General features: G+C 40.7%; 1 protein-coding gene across 2 annotated transcripts in view; it reads right to left on the bottom strand.

Annotated features, from left to right (window-relative positions):
- Positions 1 to 22,130, bottom strand: part of zranb3 (zinc finger, RAN-binding domain containing 3) — a 162,078-nt gene that overhangs the window by 86,992 nt on the left and 52,956 nt on the right. For both annotated transcript variants that reach the window (XM_055226965.1, XM_033981176.2), the window contains 2 exons: positions 17,121 to 17,255; positions 4,384 to 4,503 (listed from right to left, as the gene is read on the bottom strand). In XM_055226965.1, the coding sequence (XP_055082940.1) occupies positions 4,384 to 4,503; positions 17,121 to 17,255 (255 nt within the window). The remainder of the gene's footprint in view (positions 1 to 4,383; positions 4,504 to 17,120; positions 17,256 to 22,130) is intronic.

Below are 22,130 nucleotides of genomic sequence, written 5' to 3'. Positions count from 1 at the left end.
ACAAGCTAATCACAGAGAGAAATGACCTATGAATGAATAGACTCAGGTGTGTTTAAAATGGTTCAAACTGAGAGTGGGAGTGTGTTTACCCTTTATGCATAAAAAGTTGCACTACAGTAATAGTCATTTTTTGGTTCATTGTTAATCAGTTAAAATGCATGCAAATTAGCCCCAAAACGAGAAAAAAGGACAGAACAACAAAATTCATCTGTGGGAGCTGGAATCCCACCACAAACCCGTGGGTCAGTGGATCAGACCGCTCAACCAATGATGTTTACATTGAGAGCGGGATTTGAACCACCGACCTTCGGCTCAATGGACAAACACTGTACCTACTGAGCTACTGTCGCTCATAACAACATCAACTTAAAGCGTGGAAGGAGAACGGCTTTTTCAGTCAATCCTAACGATACTTAAATACTTGATTAGATAAAGGCAACACACAGTGGACTGATTTAGACACAAAATGCTGCTTTTACAATATATTCTAAAGGGAAAAACAACATTGACTCATTCGCTAGAGCTGATGAGTTTTCCCCATTGATTACATTGTTCTTTGCCATAAAACAAGGGTGTCCAAACTATGGCCCAGGGGCCAAATGCGGCCCTCAGACCAGTTTTTAATGGCCCTCACGCCTCCTGCTGAACCGGCTCAATTGATCATAAGCAGTACTTTTAACAGCAAATTAAACTATTTCTACCACTATAACCTCAAACTGCATTGATCACCAGTCTGTGGCTCTCTGCTTCAAATGTTTTGAGATGTGGCCCTCGATGTTTTGAGTTTGGGAACCTCTACCATAAAATATCCAAAAGGTAAATTCTTAAACGCTGAACCTGATCATTTCTATAGTGACTAGACCCAAGAACTCACTGTATTAAAACAGAAATGCGCATTTTAACAATATTTATTTTATCTTCTCCTTTGTGTATTAAATATAATTGACCTATAGATGCTGTGATGTCATCTTAATCCCAGCAATTGCACAATTTCTCGATGTTTAGATGACTAGCTGGAGTATTAACCCATGTTTTAGAATAGATTATTAAAATGGCACAGTCAAAAGAAAATTTACAAAATTTTCAAGTTTGAAGTCCAATTTCACCGTGAAACATGAGACACAATTAAAAACACCATCAAAAAGTTTTTCTAAAGTTGGAGACATCTAACACTTTTTTGAACAGATAAGCTCCTCTCGCTCGACACCAGGTGAGAATCTAACCTCTCAGGAAGCAGAGAGACGTAAAAAACATCACGTGACTGCAAACCCGCTCGTCAAATCCTGCTTTTTTTAGCGCGGCTCTGTTAATTGGTGAGTGCGAATGAACTGGAGAAGTGTTATAACACGTTGTACCGCTGCAATGCATCCGAGCGACACCTTTTCCGACCCCAGTTGTGCTAAGGCTAACACACGCGCCGCTAACACTCAAAAATGCTAACGCGCAGATTGCTAGAGCGTACACACGAGCTAAACAATCACAGTTTTACACTTGTTCACAGGTGGCGCGTGCAGAAGCTGGTGATGACGTGTGAAATGAGCCTCGGGAGGTTACGAAGAGAAAAAGTTTACTTCGAGCAACAGAAACACAAGGTTGAGACGAATATGAATTAATTAGAAGCATTGCGTAATTGTTTTTGTCTCCTTTATGTAATAGGTACGTTGTCCTATTGTCCTTCCTCGCCAATACTTGTTCAACGGTGATTAACGACTGCATTAAAGGCGCCGCAACTGATTTTTACCATCTTAAAAACGCAAAAAACAGAAGTAGTTCATTTTAAACGGTTTGCAGTTATTCCTCACTTATCTTATGCATTCAGAGCATCCTAATTATTCACAGTGATGAGTTTACAAGTGCTTTTCACAACTCTCAGAGACAAGAGAGGAGTTTTGCTGTGACGTAAAGCTTACAATAACTAGCATGCAAGTTTGAAAGAAATGTGAATTCATAATAAAGCATTAAGTAAAAGTTTTTTCTCCTTCTGCAAGAAATATGGGGTGCAAATTTGAAGATGGAGGGTAGGCCATGTGTTTCTCTCCATGGAGATGTTATTGCTTTGCCTGAATGTTCCACAGTACAGCATTGAACTTACTGATCTACACGTGACAAGCTGCAGATGCCACTAGGCCAAGATACAGGTCAAGTCTGTGGAGAGGATACCCCGTTCACAGTAAGAATGCACGTTTTTTTTAAAGGCTTTTTTGGCAATAAAAGCACCACTGAATAAATGCAAGTAAGTGATTTAATGCCCTGCTGTGGAAGATTCCAGACAAAGGAGGAACATCTCCATACAAGCAGGCACACCCCACACTGAAAAAGTTACACAGAGTATCTTTAAAGCTGTGACTTGGGCTGGTAGTGTTTCCGGCTTTGAACATTCCAGGCAAAGCAATAACATCTCCATGGAAACAAACATGTGGCCAACCCTCCACCAGAAAAGCTGAAAAATAGATTTTAGACCTGGTTTAGACTTGGTTTTAGTTCTGTTTTAGTCCTGGCTCAATCCTATTTTAGTCCTGGTACAGTCCTGTTTTAGTCCTGGCTTAGCCTTGGATTAAACCTGGTTTAGACCTGGTTCAGACTAGTGATTGACCAATATGGGTTTATGGTTTTTTTTCATGGCCGGCACTGATCCCGATTGTTAAGAATCCGGAGCCACTGATGGCCAATAAGCTCAATATTTTAGGGCAGATTTTTTTTAAATTGCATTTAAACTTACCGGTACTCCAAATTCTCTCATGGCCATGTTTTACCATAAACGTTTAAGAGAGCTGTGTAGTCACGTTTTGTGCAAATACAGCGTTGTGTGTACTCTTTAGGCAGCAGGTTGGCCAAAACTAAATCTGTAAATTTGCACCCAAACTTTTCAGAAACTCTAACATGTCTCTTTCAAGTTTGACGCTGTATAACACTACGCTGCCTATAGATCTCTACACTTGTTATTACATTAATTACATTTTAATTTGAATCCGCAGCTGTCAGTCTAAGGTGCCATTTCCAACAATATACTTGAACAAATACCCAGGAATAGCAGGTCATAATTACAGGGATGAGCCAGGTGGGTCTGAGCTGGCGAGTTATGAAAATCTAAATATAAACCTACAGACACTATTGCATTTGATACAGCCGCTGGATATTGATCACAGTTTGAGGCGACTCCATTCTCTCCCTGAAAACCTGCATCCAAAAGGCAAATTAGGCCAGAGGAAGGTTTGAATAAAGGCATTTACTTTTTGAGACATTTTTTTTCTTATTTATTTCCATGCAGACCAAATCAATGCCATACCGGGGAACATTCTGGGCAAAGCGAGAACATCTCCATGGGCCTTCTACCAGAAAAGTTAATTATAATCACCAAAACACGGCATTGTTAAGTGAACCTACTGTGTAACTGTGCAAGCCACGAAAATATTCTAAAATCAAAGGTGTTTATTGCATTAAAATGACTGAGAAACATACATTGTCACAGTGGCTTGCATCTCCACAAACATGACCTGCCATCAGCTTGTTGCCATGGACATTTTATTGCTTTAGATAAAATTACTACTACTACTACTACCTACTGCTACCACTACGACTTACTATTGCTACTACAAACTTCTAGCACTAACTACTGCTAACTACTGTACTGCTGCTACTGCTACTACTACTACTACTACCACTACCTACTGTTGCTACTACATGCTGGTACTACTACTAGTACCACTATTATCTGCTGCTGCTACTACTGCTAATACTACTACCTACTGCTGCTACTACTACTACTACTACTATCTGCTGCTACTATCTGCTGCTACTACTACTACTACTACTATCTGCTGCTACTATCTGCTGCTACTACTACTACTACTACTACTACTATCTGCTGCTACTACTACTACTACTACTACTATCTGCTGCTACTACTACTACTACTACTACTATCTGCTGCTACTACTACTACTACTACTACTACTACTACTACTACTACTACTACTACTACTACTACTACTACTACTACTACTACTACTACTACTACTACTACTACTACTACTACTACTACTACTACTACTACTACTACTACTACTACTACTACCTACTGTTGCAACTACATGCTGCTGCTACTACAGCTAATACTACCACCTGCTGCTGCTACTACTGTTGCTACTACTACTACCACCACGACTACAACTACGGTACTACTTCTGCTATTACAACTACGAAATGTTGTTGTTTTACTCCTGTTTTACTTGTTAATACTACATTTTACTTTCAAATACAATATAATTGCACCGTCCTTTTAAACAGGAAATCATTGCTAGTATCCCGCGGCCCAAGTATCAGTGTCAAAAGCATCTTAAAGCGTGTTCTTTCACAGTACTACAGACAGCTGAGTTCCATTACCTTGGCTTCTATGGCTGCTTCAGTACAGGCCTGGAGCATGGTCAGGTGGTGCGCAAACACCAGGAACTTCAAATGTTCGTCCTCCAGCAGCATCTTTATGTAGTCCTTTACCGCTCCTGCCTGGTCCGAGCAACGGAGAGGGGACAATTCTTTAGTTACAGAATACAGAACACCTGCATTAAAATGTGTTTTGTATTGCATTCAGTTACACGGTGCTGTACTCTGAATACTTGAGTTGAATTATGTTATAGCGTAAAACAGAGTATAAAAACAGCTTTATGTTTGTTTAAAGGGCCTGTAGCAGATTTTTCCCCACGTATTTGAGCAAAATGTGCATTGCCCCAGAACAGATATATCGTATAAGCAGCTGTTGAGGTCAAAATAAGTGTGTTGTGTACTTCAATCTGGCCTCTGAAAGTTGTGGAAAGCACTTATTACTACACTAGCAACCCTTGTTTTTGTATTTGTAGTACCTTTTTAAAACTAAGAGCGCAGGCTACATCATAGACTGTATATATAAATGGACATAGCTAACCTGCTAGCTGCTATGTTACAAATAGAATGTGATCATGGGCGTGCTTCCAGCTCCATCGGCTTTGGCTTCAATTCACTTTCTATTGAAAAACTGTGGCCCCTCTCTCTGTAACTGCTGCTGTCAGACTTGTCATTTTGGTTTTAAAATGTTCGTATGTGATCCTGGTATTTTTATTTTGCAATTATTGTGTCAAATCAGGCGTCTTCTTTTCCAGAGGTCACTCCCGCTAGCGTTAACAACAGGTTTGATTCACGGTGTTGCTAAGCGCCGGCTCCCTGCTGAACCAGCATTGCGGGCGGGACGGGGGCTCTTTTAATACGCACTTTTGTTACGTGTATTTAGTCACTTCCTAACACTGACCACCATCAAAAGCCACAAAAATAGACACAAATTAAATCTATGATGAGACACCGCTACCGCCACACCCAGACACACACACATACACATACACATACACCACACACACAGCAGAAATCAGAAAGATCAGGCAAGAAGTCAATTCATCTTGTGGCTTCCTCTCGCTGTGATCGATCCTCTATTGAACGCACAGATCCCGACTTGAAAAGGGAGAAAGACCAGCGCATTTGTCAGAGTGGGAGATAGTGAGAGCAAATCAATAAAGTCACAAGTTGCAGATATGATTAGTGAGCGAGCCTTTCTTCTGCAGCATTTTAGCTTCTAACGACAACACAGGTGCGAACTGACCTTAGAAGTCATTTGTGGAGGGAGAGAGAAGAGGCAGATCTGGTTTAATTAGTTTATATTGTAATACAGGTGCTGCTGTATTTATTAGTTTGGTTTACATGTGGTTTAGACCCGTTTAGACCTGTTTTGGATCTGGTTTAGACCTGGTTTAGACTTGGTTTAGTCCTGGTTCAGTCCTGTTTGAGTCCTGGTTTAGACCTAGCCTTAGACCTGGTTTAGACTTGGTTTAGACCTAGTTTAGATCTGGCTTAGACCTAGTTTAAACCTGATTTTAAGCTGCATCAGTCCTGGTTCAGTCCTGGTTCAGTCCTGGTTCAGTCCTGGTTCAGTCCTGGTTCAGTCCTGGTTCAGTCCTGGTTCAGTCCTGGTTCAGTCCCGTTTAGACTTGATTCACTCTAGGTTCATTCCTGATTTAGACCTTGTTTAATCCTGGTTCAGTCCTGGTTCAGTCCTGGTTTAGACCTGATTCACTCTTGGTTCAGTTCTGGTTTAGACCTTGTATAGACCTGGTTTAGACCTGGTTTAGATCTGGTTTAGACCTGGTTTAGACCTGATTTTAAGCTGTGTCAGTCCTGGTTCAGTCCAGGTTCAGTCCCGTTTAGACCTGATTCACTCGAGGTTCAGTACTGGTTTAGACCTTGTTTAGTCCTGGTTCAGTTCTGGTTTAGACCAATTGTTAATACTCCAGAACCACCGATGGCCGATAAGCTCGAAATTTTTGGGTCGATACGTTGGGCAGATTAAGATGATTTTACCGAAATGATTTCATTTAAATCTATTACAAACTCCCCCATAGCCCTTTTTTACCACAAACTTTTAAGAGAGCTGTGCTGTGTTTTGTGCAAATATAGCTTTGGATGTACTCTTTAGGCGGCCAAAACTAAATATTGGTGTGTGCTGGAGATTTAAGGCCGTTAGCAGAATTAAGGCCGTCAAAAAGTGCAAATATCGGCCCAGTATACGGGTCCGTCTCTTGTTTCGACCTCGGTACAGTTTTGATAAATACGAACGCTGCAGGAAGTGGGAAAATACAAACCGGTACAACACATGTGGTCATATTGTTGAGCATAATCTTTCCATGCCTGGTTTAACTCGCTCATCTTTCCGGCTTCCTGACAAACGGTACAGGAGGAGCAATAGAAGGAGGTATTTTCAGAATCTCCTGCTTCGCAAAACCCCAAAAGAGGCTATTAGGCCGGTTACCTGTCAAAGTGACAGCTCAAACCACAATTACAGCAAAAAGTAAAAAGTTCACTTTCTCAACTACTGTATGGGAGTTATTCTGCGATCTCCTTATGTAACCTGCACCGTCTCTACCTGTTGTTTAAATGTATTGGGCGATGGAGGTAGGGGTTTGCATCAGCTTGTCTCCGTGTTGCTGCTGTGCTTTGAATGTTCCACAGTATGGCATTAAACTTAAAATGTATTCTAGATAGACATGGTCCATATATTGTGCACAAGATAAGAACGATTGGACGATTTGGTATATGGTCTAACTATCAATAATTTATACTTAAAGGGCACTATGTAACTTTTCTGGCAGGGGTTTTTGTCATCTCCATAGAAACGTTGATGCTGGGCTTGGAATATTCTACACTAAGGCATTAATCTCATCCATGTTCAATTATTGTTTTTATTGCTTGCTTGTATTCTTACAGTGACCGTGCTTGCATTATCACAGATCTGACCTGTATCTTGGCCTGGTGGCATTACCAGCTTGGGACCATGAAGATCAATACGTTTAATGGCATACTGTGGAACATTCTAAGCAAAGCAATAACATATCTGTGGAGACAAGCGAGGAAAGTGAATATTTACAGAGAAAACACAAAAAAACTATTCAGATTTTTTCCATCCATCCATCCATCCATTTTCTTCCGCTTATCCGGGGCCGGGTCGCGGGGGCAGCAGTCTAAGCAGGGACTCCCAGACTTCCCTCACCCCAGATTTTTTTTTACAGTTTTATCAATATATACTTTTTTTGTTGGATTTAGCCTTTATATTACGATTAGATAAATAATTAAATCAAAAGGTCTTATTAAACAAAATGGACTCTTGTGAGGTTTAAGTCATGTTATGATGTTGCTACCTCATCAAAAAAATACCTGAAGTTGTGTTTTATTTCATTCACACATGTTTGAGTAACACTTTACCATTAGTCTGTACATCTCCAAAGCTGAAAATGCTCAGTTCCACCTTGTGATGTCATGAAGCTGCAGTTTTCAAGTTAATGGCTATTTTTTACCTTTATTTCCATAGACATTAGCAATTCCAGGGCTAAAATTATCCAAATGATTCTAGAGAAGCTGTATAGAGTTTAAAAACACAGTATTACCACATGATGACATCACAAGGTGGTACAGAGTGTTTTCTGTTTGAGAGAAGAACTCAGCCTAAATATGCAGGGTTAAACGTGTGTTATACATGTTTGAATGAAATAAAACCAAACTCCAGGTCTGTTTGTGATGAGGAAAACATTATAACAACATATCATAACATGAGCCCTTTAAATATAAAAAAGTGAATCTACAAGCTTGGGTTAAGTGTAGCCTGCAGGTACCTGGATCCATCATAAGGGCATAACTGTGATGGGTACTATGTGAGGGGCTCATTTGAACGCCCCAGGGCAAAAAATATTTTTAAAAATATAAAAAATATCCCAAGAATAGCGGCAACTAGTGTGAATCGTGCGGTCTGATTTGGCCTTACTAGACATTTTTGGAGACAGCATTTCACAGAACTAACTCCTACACATGGGATCCTGACAACCACTCCAACCCTCACACCCTCACTTTATCTAACCTACTACTGCAACTTCAAAATAATATCACTCCAAGGTGCACTGTGTAACTTTTCTGGTGACCTGCTTGTCTCCATGGCAATGTTGTTGCTTTGTCTGGGCAGTACGGGTTTAAACTTGTCTATCTCCAGGAAGACAAGCAGGACAAGTTGGCGGTCAGATGGATGGAGAGGCTGACAGTAAGAATGCAGAATTTTTTAGCGATACAAATACTGTAAAAACGAATACACGATAGAGCAGATCTTAAAGACGGACTCAATGCTCTCCTCAAACAGCATCTTACTTTAATCAAGGACCATAGGTGAGGGTAGGATCATAGGTGAGCTGACGGTGTGACTGAACTCCTCACCTTATACCCTTAGAGACAGGGTGAGGAGCTCAGGCACACAGGAGGAGCTCAGAGTAGAGTCGCTGCTCCTCCCTAAGGAGTTTTTTCCGGTCCTGTCCCACAAGGAGGAAGACAGAGGTCATGCTGGAGGGACTGTGTCTCTTGTCTGGCCTGGGAACGTCTCGGGTCCCACTGGAGGAGGTGGAGGAAGTGTCTGGGGTAGGGGAAGTCTGGGAGTCCCTGCTTAGACTGCTGCCCCCGCACCCAGCCTCAGATAAGCGGAAGAAACTTAATCAAGAAGAAATATTGTGAGGCAGTGCAAAAAAAAAAAAAAAAAACGGAAAAAAGTGCATCTATAAAAGATAAAACTTGTTATATAGTATTGAAGGGGGGGGCAAACACATTTTCAACAAGGGCCACATCAGCAAAATGGCTACTCTCAAAGGGCCAGATGTAAAATATTTAACTACTTTTTTAACTTGTGAATAAACTGTTTCTGTATTTATTTCTTATTTAAGTTACAAATATTGCATATGCTTTTGCCTAGATGTAAAAATATGGCTGTGTAACTGTGTATCTCCTCATAAAATGACTTTTTAAGACCATCATACCTTTTAATTTACTCTGTCGAGGGCCACATAAAATGATGCGGAGGGCCACATTTGGTACGCGGGGCCTTGAGTTTGACATGTGTGTATTATTGTATATTCTTTTTTTTTTTCTAATAAGACACTATTGTCTATTCCAACTACTATCCCACTATCTCTGTACCCACCACACCGGCACGAAAAGGGGGTAGTAGAACCTTTAGCTTTAGCGGAGCGGGTAATTAGCCAACGTGCTTGCTAATATGTTTATTTAGCTTTGGGCTTAGTCCTGGTTTAGTCCAAGTTTGTTTTATAGCATTAACTCATTTAGTCCCATTTCTAATCTAGGGATGTTTAAGTCATATATAAATAATATGGTGAGTAAACAAACAAAAACAATTATGAATAATTTTCTTATTAGGTTTTATATAATTGTATTCGTTGTCATTCATAATTTCTGTGAATAACTCTCGCCCCATTTCCAGAAGACAACATTCATCTTTGTACCCATCACACCTGCACAAGAACGTGGTAGTAGAACCTCTGCCTTTAGCTGGGCCGCTAATTAGCCAACGCGTTCGCTAATATGTGCTAGCGCTATCCCCGTGACCCTTGGCTCTGATCTCTTCTGGGGGGTCTGCATTTCTGACGGCTTGGCTTTTTTCCCCCTTTCCGTTGAGTTTAATTAGTGCGGTACAAACTTGCAGCCGTGTGTGGAGCGAACGGGTGCTAGCTGGCTTTAAAGTCCGGCATCAGAGCTGTCCTCTCTGGGTAATTGGGAGCAGATGCTTGGTTGGTTAGGCAACAAAAATAACCCAAAGATGTTTTTTTTCTTCTTCTTTTTTTCTATTTATTTATTTCCTAGTTGATCGGTGGCCAAAAGCAGCACTGGCAAAGCGGGGTAGGAGGGCACACGGCAGAAAGAGGCCATGGCACAGTAGAAGATTTTGGAGATTTTGTGAATAGAAAGAAAAAAAAGCAATTCTCCAAAAATACGAGAAATTGTCCAAAGAAACTGGACGGTATGGCATTAAATTTATCTCCATGGAGACACGTGGGTCAAGAATGCAGTTTATTTTAGCAATAAAAATACCAGCCATGAATTAATGTAATGTTATGACATAGCTAACCTGCAACTGCACTTCAGGCTCTATCGACTCTGGCTCCAGTTCACTTTACATTGGAAAACTGTCACCCCTCTCTCTGTAACTGCTACTGTCAGACTCGTCATTTTGGTCTTAAAATCTTCGTTCTACGTGATCTTGGTGTTTTTATTTCACTATTGTGTCCAAACCAAGCACCTTCCTCCCCCAAGGTCGCTCCCGTTATCATTAGCAACAGGTTTGATTGACAGCGTTGCTAAGTGCCAAATCAGACTGCAGCCAAACGCTATAGGTGACATCACTCTCACTTAGTCCACTTCTTTATACAGTCTATGGTGTCAACGGAGTGCGTGAGGTGAATTAATACTATTCAAATCTTAGTTCTGATTTGCTGTTGTTACTGTTTGCCACTAGTATCCAGTATCTGATCATCTAATTATTGGCTGTTTCTACAAAAATACATAAAATTGTGTAAAGAAATCTAAGCAAGAAACATGCGGAGAGCCTAGACCTCTGCCAAGGCATTGGTTCAAACTGGCAGCTGTGACAATGAAGACATAGGAGTTAAGTAGCAATAGATTTAGACTAAACCAGGGACTAAACCAGGGACTAAACCAGGGACTAAACCAGAGACTAAATCAGGGATTAAACTGACAATCCTAAATGACCAGGAAAAACACAATAAAGCCAATTTACACATCCTTAAAACTAGGTCCAAAACAGGATTAAATTAGCTAATACTATATAAAACAAATCAGCTCCAAGCCTGAACTAAACCAGGACTAACCAAGGCTAAATAAGAAGGATTAATACAGATCTAAGCCTGAACTTTACCAAGACAAACCCAAGAATGAAAAAAGCCTAAACCAGGACTAAATCATGTCCTAGCAGTGGTCTTTTCATCTTAATAGAATAGATTCAGTAGGTTCAAACTGATCTAAAACTAAATAAATTCAAATCAATTCAAATCAAAATCTGTTGAAAGCTATGTTCTGGTTTGGTCCTGGGTTGTTCCTGGTGTAGACTTGGTTTGGTCCTGTTTTAATCCCGGTTTAGTCCTGGTCTAGTCCTGATGTAGACTTGGCTCGGTCCTGTTCTAGTCCTGGTTTAGTCCAGATGTAGACTTGGTTTAGTCCTCATGTAGACTTGGTTTGATCCTGGGTTGGTCCTGGTTTAGTCCTTGTTTACTCCTGGTCTAGTCCTGGTGTAGACTTAGTTTGGCCGTGTTCTAGTCCCGGTTTAGTCCTGGTCTAGTCCTGGTGTAGACTTAGTTTGGCCGTGTTCTAGTCCCGGTTTAGTCCTGGTCTAGTCCTGGTGTAGACTTGGTTTGGCCTTGTTCTAGTCCCGGTTTAGTCCTGGTTAAGTCCTGACGTAGACTTGGTTTGGCCTTGTTCTAGTCCTGGTTTAGTCCTGGTGTAGACTTGGTTTGGTCCTGTTCTAGTCCTGGTTTAGTCCTGGTCTAGTCCTCATGTAGACTTGGTTTGGCCTTGTTCTAGTCCTGGTTTAGTCCTGGTCTAGTCCTGGTGTAGACTTGGTTTGGTCTTGTTCTAGTCCTGGTTTAGTCCTGGTCTAGTCCTCATGTAGACTTGGTTTGGCCTTGTTCTAGTCCTGGTTTAGTCCTGGTCTAGTCCTGGTGTAGACTTGGTTTGGTCCTGTTCTAGTCCTGGTTTAGTCCTGGTCTAGTCCTGGTGTAGACTTGGTTTGGCCTTGTTCTAGTCCTGGTTTAGTCCTGGTCTAGTCCTGGTGTAGACTTGGTTTGGCCTTGTTCTAGTCCTGGCTTAGTTCTGGTCTAGTCTCAATATATACCCAATTTTCCGTGTATTTGTGAAAGCCTAAGAGGAGGAAATGCAAGTATTGGTTTTAGAAGTGCTTTGGTCAGTGGGCAGACAGGATTAAGATTAAAAGATCCGGTTTAGAGTTAGGCTAAAGTGAGCACAGATCCAATCAGGAACCCTCCACAGACCGGGGCAGTTGTGAGGAGAGACAGAGCCACGTCGATGATTGCGTTTGGTGCTTATCTCCGGTCTTGGTTAACCCCGAGGGCAGCCTGCCAGCGCTAAAGGGCTAACGGCTAATTGAGAGGAGGGTCAGATCTCCAACATGCCACATAATGAGAGCAGGTTAATATATTTAGATTCATTATTTACTTAAGAAGAGAAGCTGAGAGTGCGTATGAAAGAGCGTATAAACATAGATGACATTATAATTAACTTACACTTGTATGGGGTATTAACTGCTAACACGTAACATATTTAAATCACCTTTTATTGTTTTGAAAATGCTATATTCACCGAAAACAGTCTGTCTCCCCTACCTTTGCTCTCCGCACTAAGTCACTCCCCCTTCAGAGCGCTATCACAACAAAATCAGCGTACATCCCGTTAATGAAACTACTGCACATCGCTTCAGTTTGTTAAGTTGTTATGTTGTATCTTGCTTTTATATATTTATGGAGAACTGTCATGTGGGAGCCTGGGTGATGGAAGCTTGTGGGCGGAGCTGTGAAGGATTGAGTCAGAATAAAGTCACTGACAAGTCGCTTTAAAGTGTGTATAGTGCTGCTGTAGAGAATGACACAGCAGGGGGAGGGGCATCTTTGATATTTACAAAGTTAACGTTTAATTAAGTAATATAAGAAAAAGGAACACAACCATAGACATGTAAATAAAGACACTGCGTTAGCTTAATGTAATGTTGTGTAACTGTTTTTAAAGTAGAAATAATAATAAAAAAGTGCTGCTACCTGGTTCATGGTGCCCCAGAAAGTTAAACAGAACCTCTGTGCAGTGTAAAATGCCTCTGTTTTATTAAAACAACTATTATTTTATATGAAGAAAATCATACTCCTGCCAAAAATGTTGTATTTATATTAAACATATAACAAAATTAAATGTAAATCTCAAAACTATGAATCTGTAGTACTATTTTACTGGGACATGAATTTGTCAGTGTCATAGATCTGGTTCTTATGAAATAGCTTAAAACAGTCAAGTGTCTCTGAATTTATACTTTGTATAAAACTGGACACCTCACAACCTCACTGATTTCAACAAATACAAATGAAAGTGAATAGAACGCATTGGCCTTAAGGTTTTTACAGTGCATAATGTTTTCAAGGGCAAAAGCTAAACAATATTTCAAATGATTAGACCAAAAAAAAAAAAAAAAAAGTGAATGACAACACCTTTGAAACTGTCAGAAAAATGAAATCAATATGATCCACAGACCCACAGCAACACATGAAAACAAAAGTGTTTACAGTTGTATTACTTGTACCTTGTATTCAGGTAAAACGCTGAGGACTTGGATTAGTTGTATGTCAATAAACACTGCTTTAAAGCTACTCTAGTAACTTTCTGGTGGTGGCATAGAACGTTCAAACCATACTGCAGAACATTATCTATTATTTTAGCTAAATGAACAACATTTCCATGGAAAAAACACAAGCAGGAAGAGGCCCTTCACAGGCTAGAAATGAGTGAGGTTTGTGGAAATGCAAGCCTACTCAGTAAGTAAGAATTTTTACTAATTTTACTACATTTTACTAATTATTCTAATAAAATATTACAGAAAATGCCAACACAATAGACAAGAGACATATACAAAGTCATTCTCAACAAAAATAATTGTAGTTTTAATGTTAAGGACAGCAGTTTTTGGTTAAAACTGGACCATTTCTGGAGAAGGGGATACTTCTATGTCAAAGTACAGTCACTCAAATTAAACCAAAATGTACATTTCAGTCTCATTTCTCCATCAAACATCTGCTATTTAACTTGAATTCGCTCCACCCGCCCTTCTGATCTGCCCCTCCCTTTGAAAAACATACTTTGCAACACAGCTTATATTCATCTCATTAAAATAAAAAAATAAAAAAATATAAACGTCTTTAAAACCCGGAGAGGAGAGCCAGAGAAGCCGAGTTTCCATAGCAACAACACGGCGGAGATGCTATTTCGGTTGCGCTGTGTAACTTGGAGATAGGGTGTAATCATGCCATGGACCCGCCAAATAATACCACAGTTATAACTCCCCTACTTTGTCTAAGTGCTTCTTCTGGTGACGGCGGCCATTATGCAGGCTGTTACCATGGCAATGATTTTATATTTTATTTATTTATTTATTTTTTGCTGTGAGGTCTTGCTCTTGTTTGTGCAAAGTGGTTTGGTCACAGAGTTCAGAACATGATGCTCTACACTGACATATCAAAGACAGAGTTAAAGGTGCATTATGGAACTTTTTTCCGGTAGAGGGTCAGCTGCCTGGTTATTGCTTTGTCTGGAATAGTCCACAGTATGGCAGTGAACTGGACTTATTAATTACTGGTTTTAATGCTCAAAAATAACTTGGAAAAACATGCATTCTTAGTGTGAGTGTGCTCGCCTCTCCACAGATCTGACCTGTAACTTGGCCTGATGGAGTGACCTGCTGTCTTCATGGAGATGGACGAGTTTAATGCTTGCATCTCCACAAACATGACTCTTCCTTGGCCTGAAGAAGGGCCTCTTCCTGCTTGTTTCCATGGAAATGTTCATTTGGCTAAAATATTTCACAGTATGGCTTAAAATGATCTCCATGGAATCATGCAGGTGACATGCCACCTCCAGAAAGTTACATATTGTACCTTTACGTACTTATTACAACTAAAACTACCATTACAACTACATGTTCACCTAGTACTTGATAGTACTCCATAGTGGAGGGGGGGGGGGGGGGGGGGGGGGGGGGGGGTCCTCTCTATCAGAGCCTTCAGCTGACTCTGGCACTTTCAAACACAAGTTAAAAATGCACTTAGAATAGCATTTGTACAGTAGTAACAGTAATTATTTTTACTTTTTATTATTTTTAATTGTTTTAATCTGTACCTTTGGATTTTTATCTCTAAGTAAAGCAATTTGTAACTCTGTTAAGAAGAGTGCTCCATAAATAAAGTTATTAGAGTTATTATAGTACCTGGTATTTTTATTAGCGATGCACCAACCCAATACTGGTATCTGATACTGAAGACATTCCTGAAAAAAACGCTGGATCGGATATCAGCTTCCAAATACAGTCCAACCAGGATATCGGCTTCCAGCCGATATGGTTTGACATAAAAATTAATGTAATAAGATTATTAACATGTAGTTTGCCCAGAAAGTCCCAAGATACTTGAATTTTTATTTATACAAACTGCTCTATAGATACTTGAGAATTATTAGCTACATAACACATTTGGATCAGTTTTGTTTCATTTATTTTTGTTTTAAGGAAATATATGCTCTTCTCTGTCTCTGCATTGGTATCGGCTGATATCGGGAATCGACAGATACTTAAATATATAGTATCAAAATCAGTGTCAGAACTGAAAAAGCTGGATTGGGGATCTCTAATTTTAATATCACAATTGGAAACACCACGACAATAAGTACTCTTCTTCAAACGGTCTGTCAGTAAGAACATGAATGCACTTTTATTTTTGTTGCAAGCTGTAGCTAGCTAGCTTTTGTTATTTACTTAGACTACATATAAACCTGGTATCTTTTCTTATTGGTGCCACTTCCTTCTTAATCATTCAGACCCCCACTCACCTCCCTCTCCTCCTCCCCCTCCTCCCTCTCCTCCTCCCCCTCTCCTCCTCCCCCTCCCCTCCTCCCCCTCTCCTCCCCCCCCTCCCCTCCTCCTCTCTCCCTGTAGTGCAGAGGCTCGGGTCCCACTGCGGAGGCCTGGACAGTTTTAGCATCACTGGCCTAGATCAATGTAAAGTGTCTGACAACAACTTACACAAACTTCCGTTCAGACAGGAGGGATTAGGGTCAGGTACAAGCAAACTTTATAAAGAGCCCATAGAACAGGATCTTTATGTAAAAGTAGTTATATAAAGCAGTGGGACATCTTACATTTGATCACTTACTTAAAACATACAACGTACAGCATAGTGAATTTAAATGTGCTGAAATTTTGTGATTAAACATGAAATAAGGAAAACCCAGGACATGCTGGAGGGACTGTCTCTCGGACGGCCTGGGAACACCTTGGGGTCCCACTGGAGGACCTGGAGGAAGTGTCTGGGGTGAGGGAAGTCTGAAAGTTCCTCCTTAGACTTAGGCTCCCTACTTTCAATTAGGTTTAACCATTCAAAATCTAAAATATCTTGTTTTAAATTGTCAATTACTATGACAACCTATTCCCAGCTCAAATCCACAGACAGATTTTTGTTAATTATTTATTGAAGACGTTACCGCTTTGCTCGGAATGTTCCACGCTATGGCATTAAACTTCAAATCTATCTCCGTCGAGCAAGTGGCAAGATGTTTTTCGGTAATAAACACCTCTTGATAAATACATGAAAGATACACAAGTTTAATGCCACACTGTGGAACATTCCAGGCAAAGTAATGGAATCGTCCACAGGTGACAAACCCCATTCATTCATCAGAAAAGTTATACTTTAATATTTGTTTTTTTTACATTTCAGAACTATAAGAAAGGACGACCATTTTGAAAGTCACCAGTGTCATATATGCAACATTTACAGCTACATAACAACTTAATAATGCTCTATTATGTATTATTTTTAAAATAAAGTTTAATTGCATCGCTGTCAAATCGATATATTTTTCTGTCATGCCAGTCTAGTTACCGTGACAGCCGTTGGGGGATATAAGATCTATGCTGGTAGCACCTGCTCCCTCATTACCTTAGCGACAGCGGTCTGCTTGTACATCTGCGTGACCAGCCCCATGACCTCGGCGAAGGAGTTGTCGGTGGTAACGGCCTTTGACCCCATCCCCTTCATCAGGCGTTCCCACTCGGCGAAACTGGATGCAGCCTCCTGTAAAATAAAAAGAGCAAGGAGACAAGGAGAGATGGTGAGAAAAAAGGATGCGTCCTATTTCCTTCACTGTGTGTGTCCTTTACAGGTTCAATTGAAGTGTACTGTGTTTGAGATACAAAGGACAGAACAGGGACTGTGCAAGGACTGAACCAGGACTGAACCAGGACTGAACCAGGACTGAACCAGGACTGAACCAGGACTGAACCAGGACTGAACCAGGACTGAACCAGGACTATAACAAAAATATATTAGGACTAAATTAGGACTTAAACCAGTACTACAATAAAACAAGACTAGAAGCAGGATTAAACCAGGATTAAACCAGGACTTGGACAGGACTTGGACAGGACTTGGACAGGACTTGGACAGGACTTGGACAGGACTTGGACAGGACTTGGACAGGACTTGGACAGGACTTGGTCAGGACTTGGTCAGGACTTGGTCAGGACTTGGTCAGGACTTGGTCAGGACTTGGTCAGGACTTGGTCAGGACTGCAATAAAACAGCACTAGAAACAGGAGTGAAATAAATGCAAAAGCAGGACTAAACCAGACCTAAACCAGGACTAAACCAGGACTAAAGGAAAACAAAAATGATGAAATACTAAAACAGAACTAACCACCATAACTACACTAAACAAGAACTATTTTTTAAATTAGCATTTTTTGGATGCTGTTGCTAATAGAGCAAAACAGTAGCAGTATCTCCCAATGTAACCTGACTAGATCAGGATCAAACAAGAACTAAACCAGGACTACACCAAGATTTAACAGGACTAAACCAACACTAAACCAGTTCAAAAACAAACGTTAACCAATACTAAAAACAGAATAAAAGTGAAACTCAAACTAAATCTAAGAATGCAGAATATTATAATTACTCAAACCCACAATTTATAAGCTCTACTTCTCCTTTTCTCCATCCCTCCTTTTTCTGCCCATTCGTTCATTTGTTCTCCTGCTGTTTTTGAGTTATAAAGGGCAAAACAATTAATGGTACGGCTCGGTGTCCTACTTTTTGCTTGGAACAGACAGAAAAGCCGAAAGAGAAATGTAGCATGGTGAATTCCCAAGGATGCCCTCCCGTACCCCACCTCCTCCTCCCTCCTCCTCCTCCCTCCTTCTCCTCCTCCTCCTCCTCCCTCCCTCTACTTTCTACAGTGCAGCTTGCGTTAGGTGGGTCACACAGTCCCCCCAATTATAGCTCCTATGTGACAAGCCAGGGTCGAAGATGGAAAAGCTGCTAGCCCGGGACGATAAATCAAAAAGGCAATGCGTGCTCTCAAGGTGATTGGCCAAGAGTATTTAAAGGAGGGAGGAGGAGGAGGAGGAGAAGAGGAGGAGGAGAGGAGGAGAGGAAGGAGGGATACAGATACAACATGCCTTCTTCATAAATAAGATGTTTTGAGACATCTAGGTTAAAGGTATTTATCATGGAGCTTGGTTAATTAGCAGCTCTATGTAGGACTAGGGTTGTCACGATACTAAATTTTCAAACTTCGATACTAAGGGATAGGCTCGGTACTGGATACTGATTCTGATACAACGATTCAACGTGAAATCGTAGGCGTCCAGGTAGGTTCCGTAGTGGTCCATGGGTGTGTACTAGTCTGTGTGTCTTGTGAAAGATACAGCTCAAGATCTTTCTAAAGATATTCAGGAAAGGTTCATTTCTGTCCTGTGAATGGGACTTTTTTAGTATCGATACTTGTTCAAATGAGTATCTAGTTTCGATACTAGTTTTAGTATCAATTAGTATCTGATTTCCGATGCTTTTGATAACCTTACCTAGAACTATACCAGGACTAAACCAGAACTACAATAAAACAAGACTGGAAATAGGACTAAAGTAAGACCTAAACCAGGACTAAATCAGGACTAAACCAAGACCAAACAGGGACTAAACCAGGACTAAACCGGGACTAAACCGGAACTAAACCAGGACTAAAACAGGGCTAAAACAGGGCTAAAACAGGACTAAAACAGGACTAAAACAGGACTAAAACAGGACTAAAACAGGACTAAAACAGGACTAAACCGGGACTAAACCGGGACTAAACCAGGACTAAAACAGGGCTAAAACAGGACTAAAACAGGACTAAAACAGGACTAAAACAGGACTAAAACAGGACTAAAACAGGACTAAACCAGGACTAAAACAGGACTAAAACAGGACTAAAACAGGACTAAAACAGGACTCTATATGGTCTACAACAAAGCTATACAAGGACAAAATTAGGACTAAGCCAGGACTAAACCAGGACTACACCAGAGCTAACCCAGGACTTAACCAGGACTAAACTAATGCAAATTCACAATGAAGTACTAAACCCGAACGGACTAGATCAAAATGGCAGCAGTATCTCACAATAGTAACCTGACCAAAACTAGAACTAAACAAGAACTAAACCAGGAGTACAGTGAGACTAAACCATTTCACAAACAAATGTTGAGTAGTTGCAGTTTTAAAACAGGAATAGAACTGTCTACTCAAGTTTATTTAAAGGGGGGATAAAAGGAGGGAAGGAGGGGAGAGGAAGAGGAGGAGAGGAGGAGGAGGCCTGCAGTTACTGTTCTGAGCCTTATTTAAACCGCTTCACTCCTTGTGCCCCCTGTTGGCAACATGTTCAGAATGAAATCACTTCTGAACTCTTTTTATTGGTTGTCCAGTAGTTTTCTGGTACAAGGTTCACCTCCTGCTTGTCTTAGTGGAGATGTTATTTTTTTGCCTGGAATGTTCCAAAGTGTGTCATTAAACGTATCTATGCTGCATATTATAGGCGGTTTTAGTGCGACAAAAAACACAGCCTGGTGGAGTTGTCTGCTTGTCTCCTTGAAGATTGATAAGTCAAATGAACAATTAGTCAAAGAAATCGAAGAAATTATTGCATCTCCATGGAGACAAGCGGGTGGCAAATGCTCCACCAGAAAAGTTACATAGTGCACCTTTAAGCCCCAAATACAAAAACTACTACTTTCTCTTCAGCACCTCCGGCACAGACGACTACCTCTAATTTGCATATCCTGTGAACTTGTCTAAATAAATCCTAGTTGTACGTTGCCAGAAAAAGTGGCAATTTCCTCTGGATGAAGCCTGTGTTTCTGTGTTTCTACCACTGCATTAGAAACAGAGCAGCGCTGTGAAACATATGGATGTGCTATAGCTGAAGCAGAGCCCGCTGCACAAAGTACACAGTGTATAGAGACAATAGCTGTAGGGCAGGAGGGAGCGCAGCGATAACTTCATTAACCAATATACAGTATACGGTCATACGGGCAGTGTTTGGTCCATGTTGGATTTTAGCTTTGACTAAAATCAAATCAAAATTCAACAAAAACAGAAAGAAAAAATATACAACTAACATGACAGTAATGCTGAACCAGGATTATCTAAAGTCTAAACCAGGACTAAATCAAGAATAAACCAGGACAAAACCAGGACGAAACCAGGACAAAAACAGAACAAAACCATTACAAAACCAGGAGTAAACCAGGAGTAAACCAGGACAAAACCAGGACAAAACCAGGACAAAAACAGAACAAAACCATTACAAAACCAGGAGTAAACCAGGACAAAACCAGGAGTAAACCAGAAGTAAACCAGGAGTAAACCAGGAGTAAACCAGGACAAAACCAGGAGTAAACCAGGAGTAAACCAGGACAAAACCAGGACAAAACCAGGACAAAACCAGGAGTAAACCAGGAGTAAACCAGGACAAAACCAGGACAAAACCAGGAGTAAACCAGGACAAAACCAGGACAAAACCAGGAGTAAACCAGGACAAAACCAGGACAAAACCAGGACAAAACCAGGAGTAAACCAGGAGTAAACCAGGAGTAAACCAGGACAAAACCAGGACAAAACCAGGACAAAACCAGGAGTAAACCAAGAGTAAACCAGGAGTAAACCAGGAGTAAACCAGGAGTAAACCAGGACAAAACCAGGACAAAACCAGGAGTAAACCAAGAGTAAACCAGGAGTAAACCAGGACAAAACTAGGACAAAACTAGGACAAAACCAGGAGAAAACCAGGAGTAAACCAGGACAAAACCAGGACAAAACCAGGAGTAAACCAGGACAAAACCAGGACAAAACCAGGACAAAACCAGGACAAAAACCAGGACAAAACCATAAGTAAACCAGGACAAAACCAGAACAAAACCAGGACAAAACCAGGACAAAACTAGGAAAAAAACAGAACAAAACCAGGACAAAACCAGGACAAAACCAGGACAAAACCAGGACAAAACCAGGACAAAACCAGGACAAAACCAGGACAAAACCAGAAGTAAACCAAGAATATACCAGGAATAAACCAGAGAGAACTAAACCAGGACTAAACCAGGACAAAAGCATCCGCGTAAAGCAGGACTAAGCAAAGACTAAATAAATCCGGATTAGGTTTGTCATTGTCCCTGTACAGATACAACATTTCCAAGGAAACAAGCAGAGCCTCATTCAGGCCAAATGAGAGTCAGGTTTGTGGAGATGCAAACCTGCTCAGAGTAAGAACACGTTTGTCTGTTTTTCACTGCACGAAAACATCAAACACAAACGTTTTTAAAAATCTCTTATTTTAGTCTACATTTTGATTGAAAAGTTACACAGTAGAGCTTTAAATCTTGCTAAGTCAGGATTTGAAGTGTGAAAGACGAGCAGTACACCTGATTAAGCCCATACTTTACTGTAGGCTGTATGAAGCAGAGAGAATGCCTTATATGATGAGTCTGTCTGCATAATGGGGCCGACTGCTGTATTCTCAGACTTGTGGTAAAACATGAAAGCCGCGTCGTGAGCGTTTAGAGACATCATTACCATTTCAAACCTCGTCAAAGTCAAGGACGCCGCAAGAAATACTAAGTCAATAACTGC

Source organism: Periophthalmus magnuspinnatus, chromosome 2 (genome assembly GCF_009829125.3).
Source record: "Periophthalmus magnuspinnatus isolate fPerMag1 chromosome 2, fPerMag1.2.pri, whole genome shotgun sequence".
In the NCBI taxonomy this organism is placed as follows: Eukaryota; Metazoa; Chordata; class Actinopteri; order Gobiiformes; family Gobiidae; genus Periophthalmus; species Periophthalmus magnuspinnatus.
Note: the sequence above shows the minus strand (reverse complement) of the source record. Positions and strands in the feature narration are given on the sequence as shown.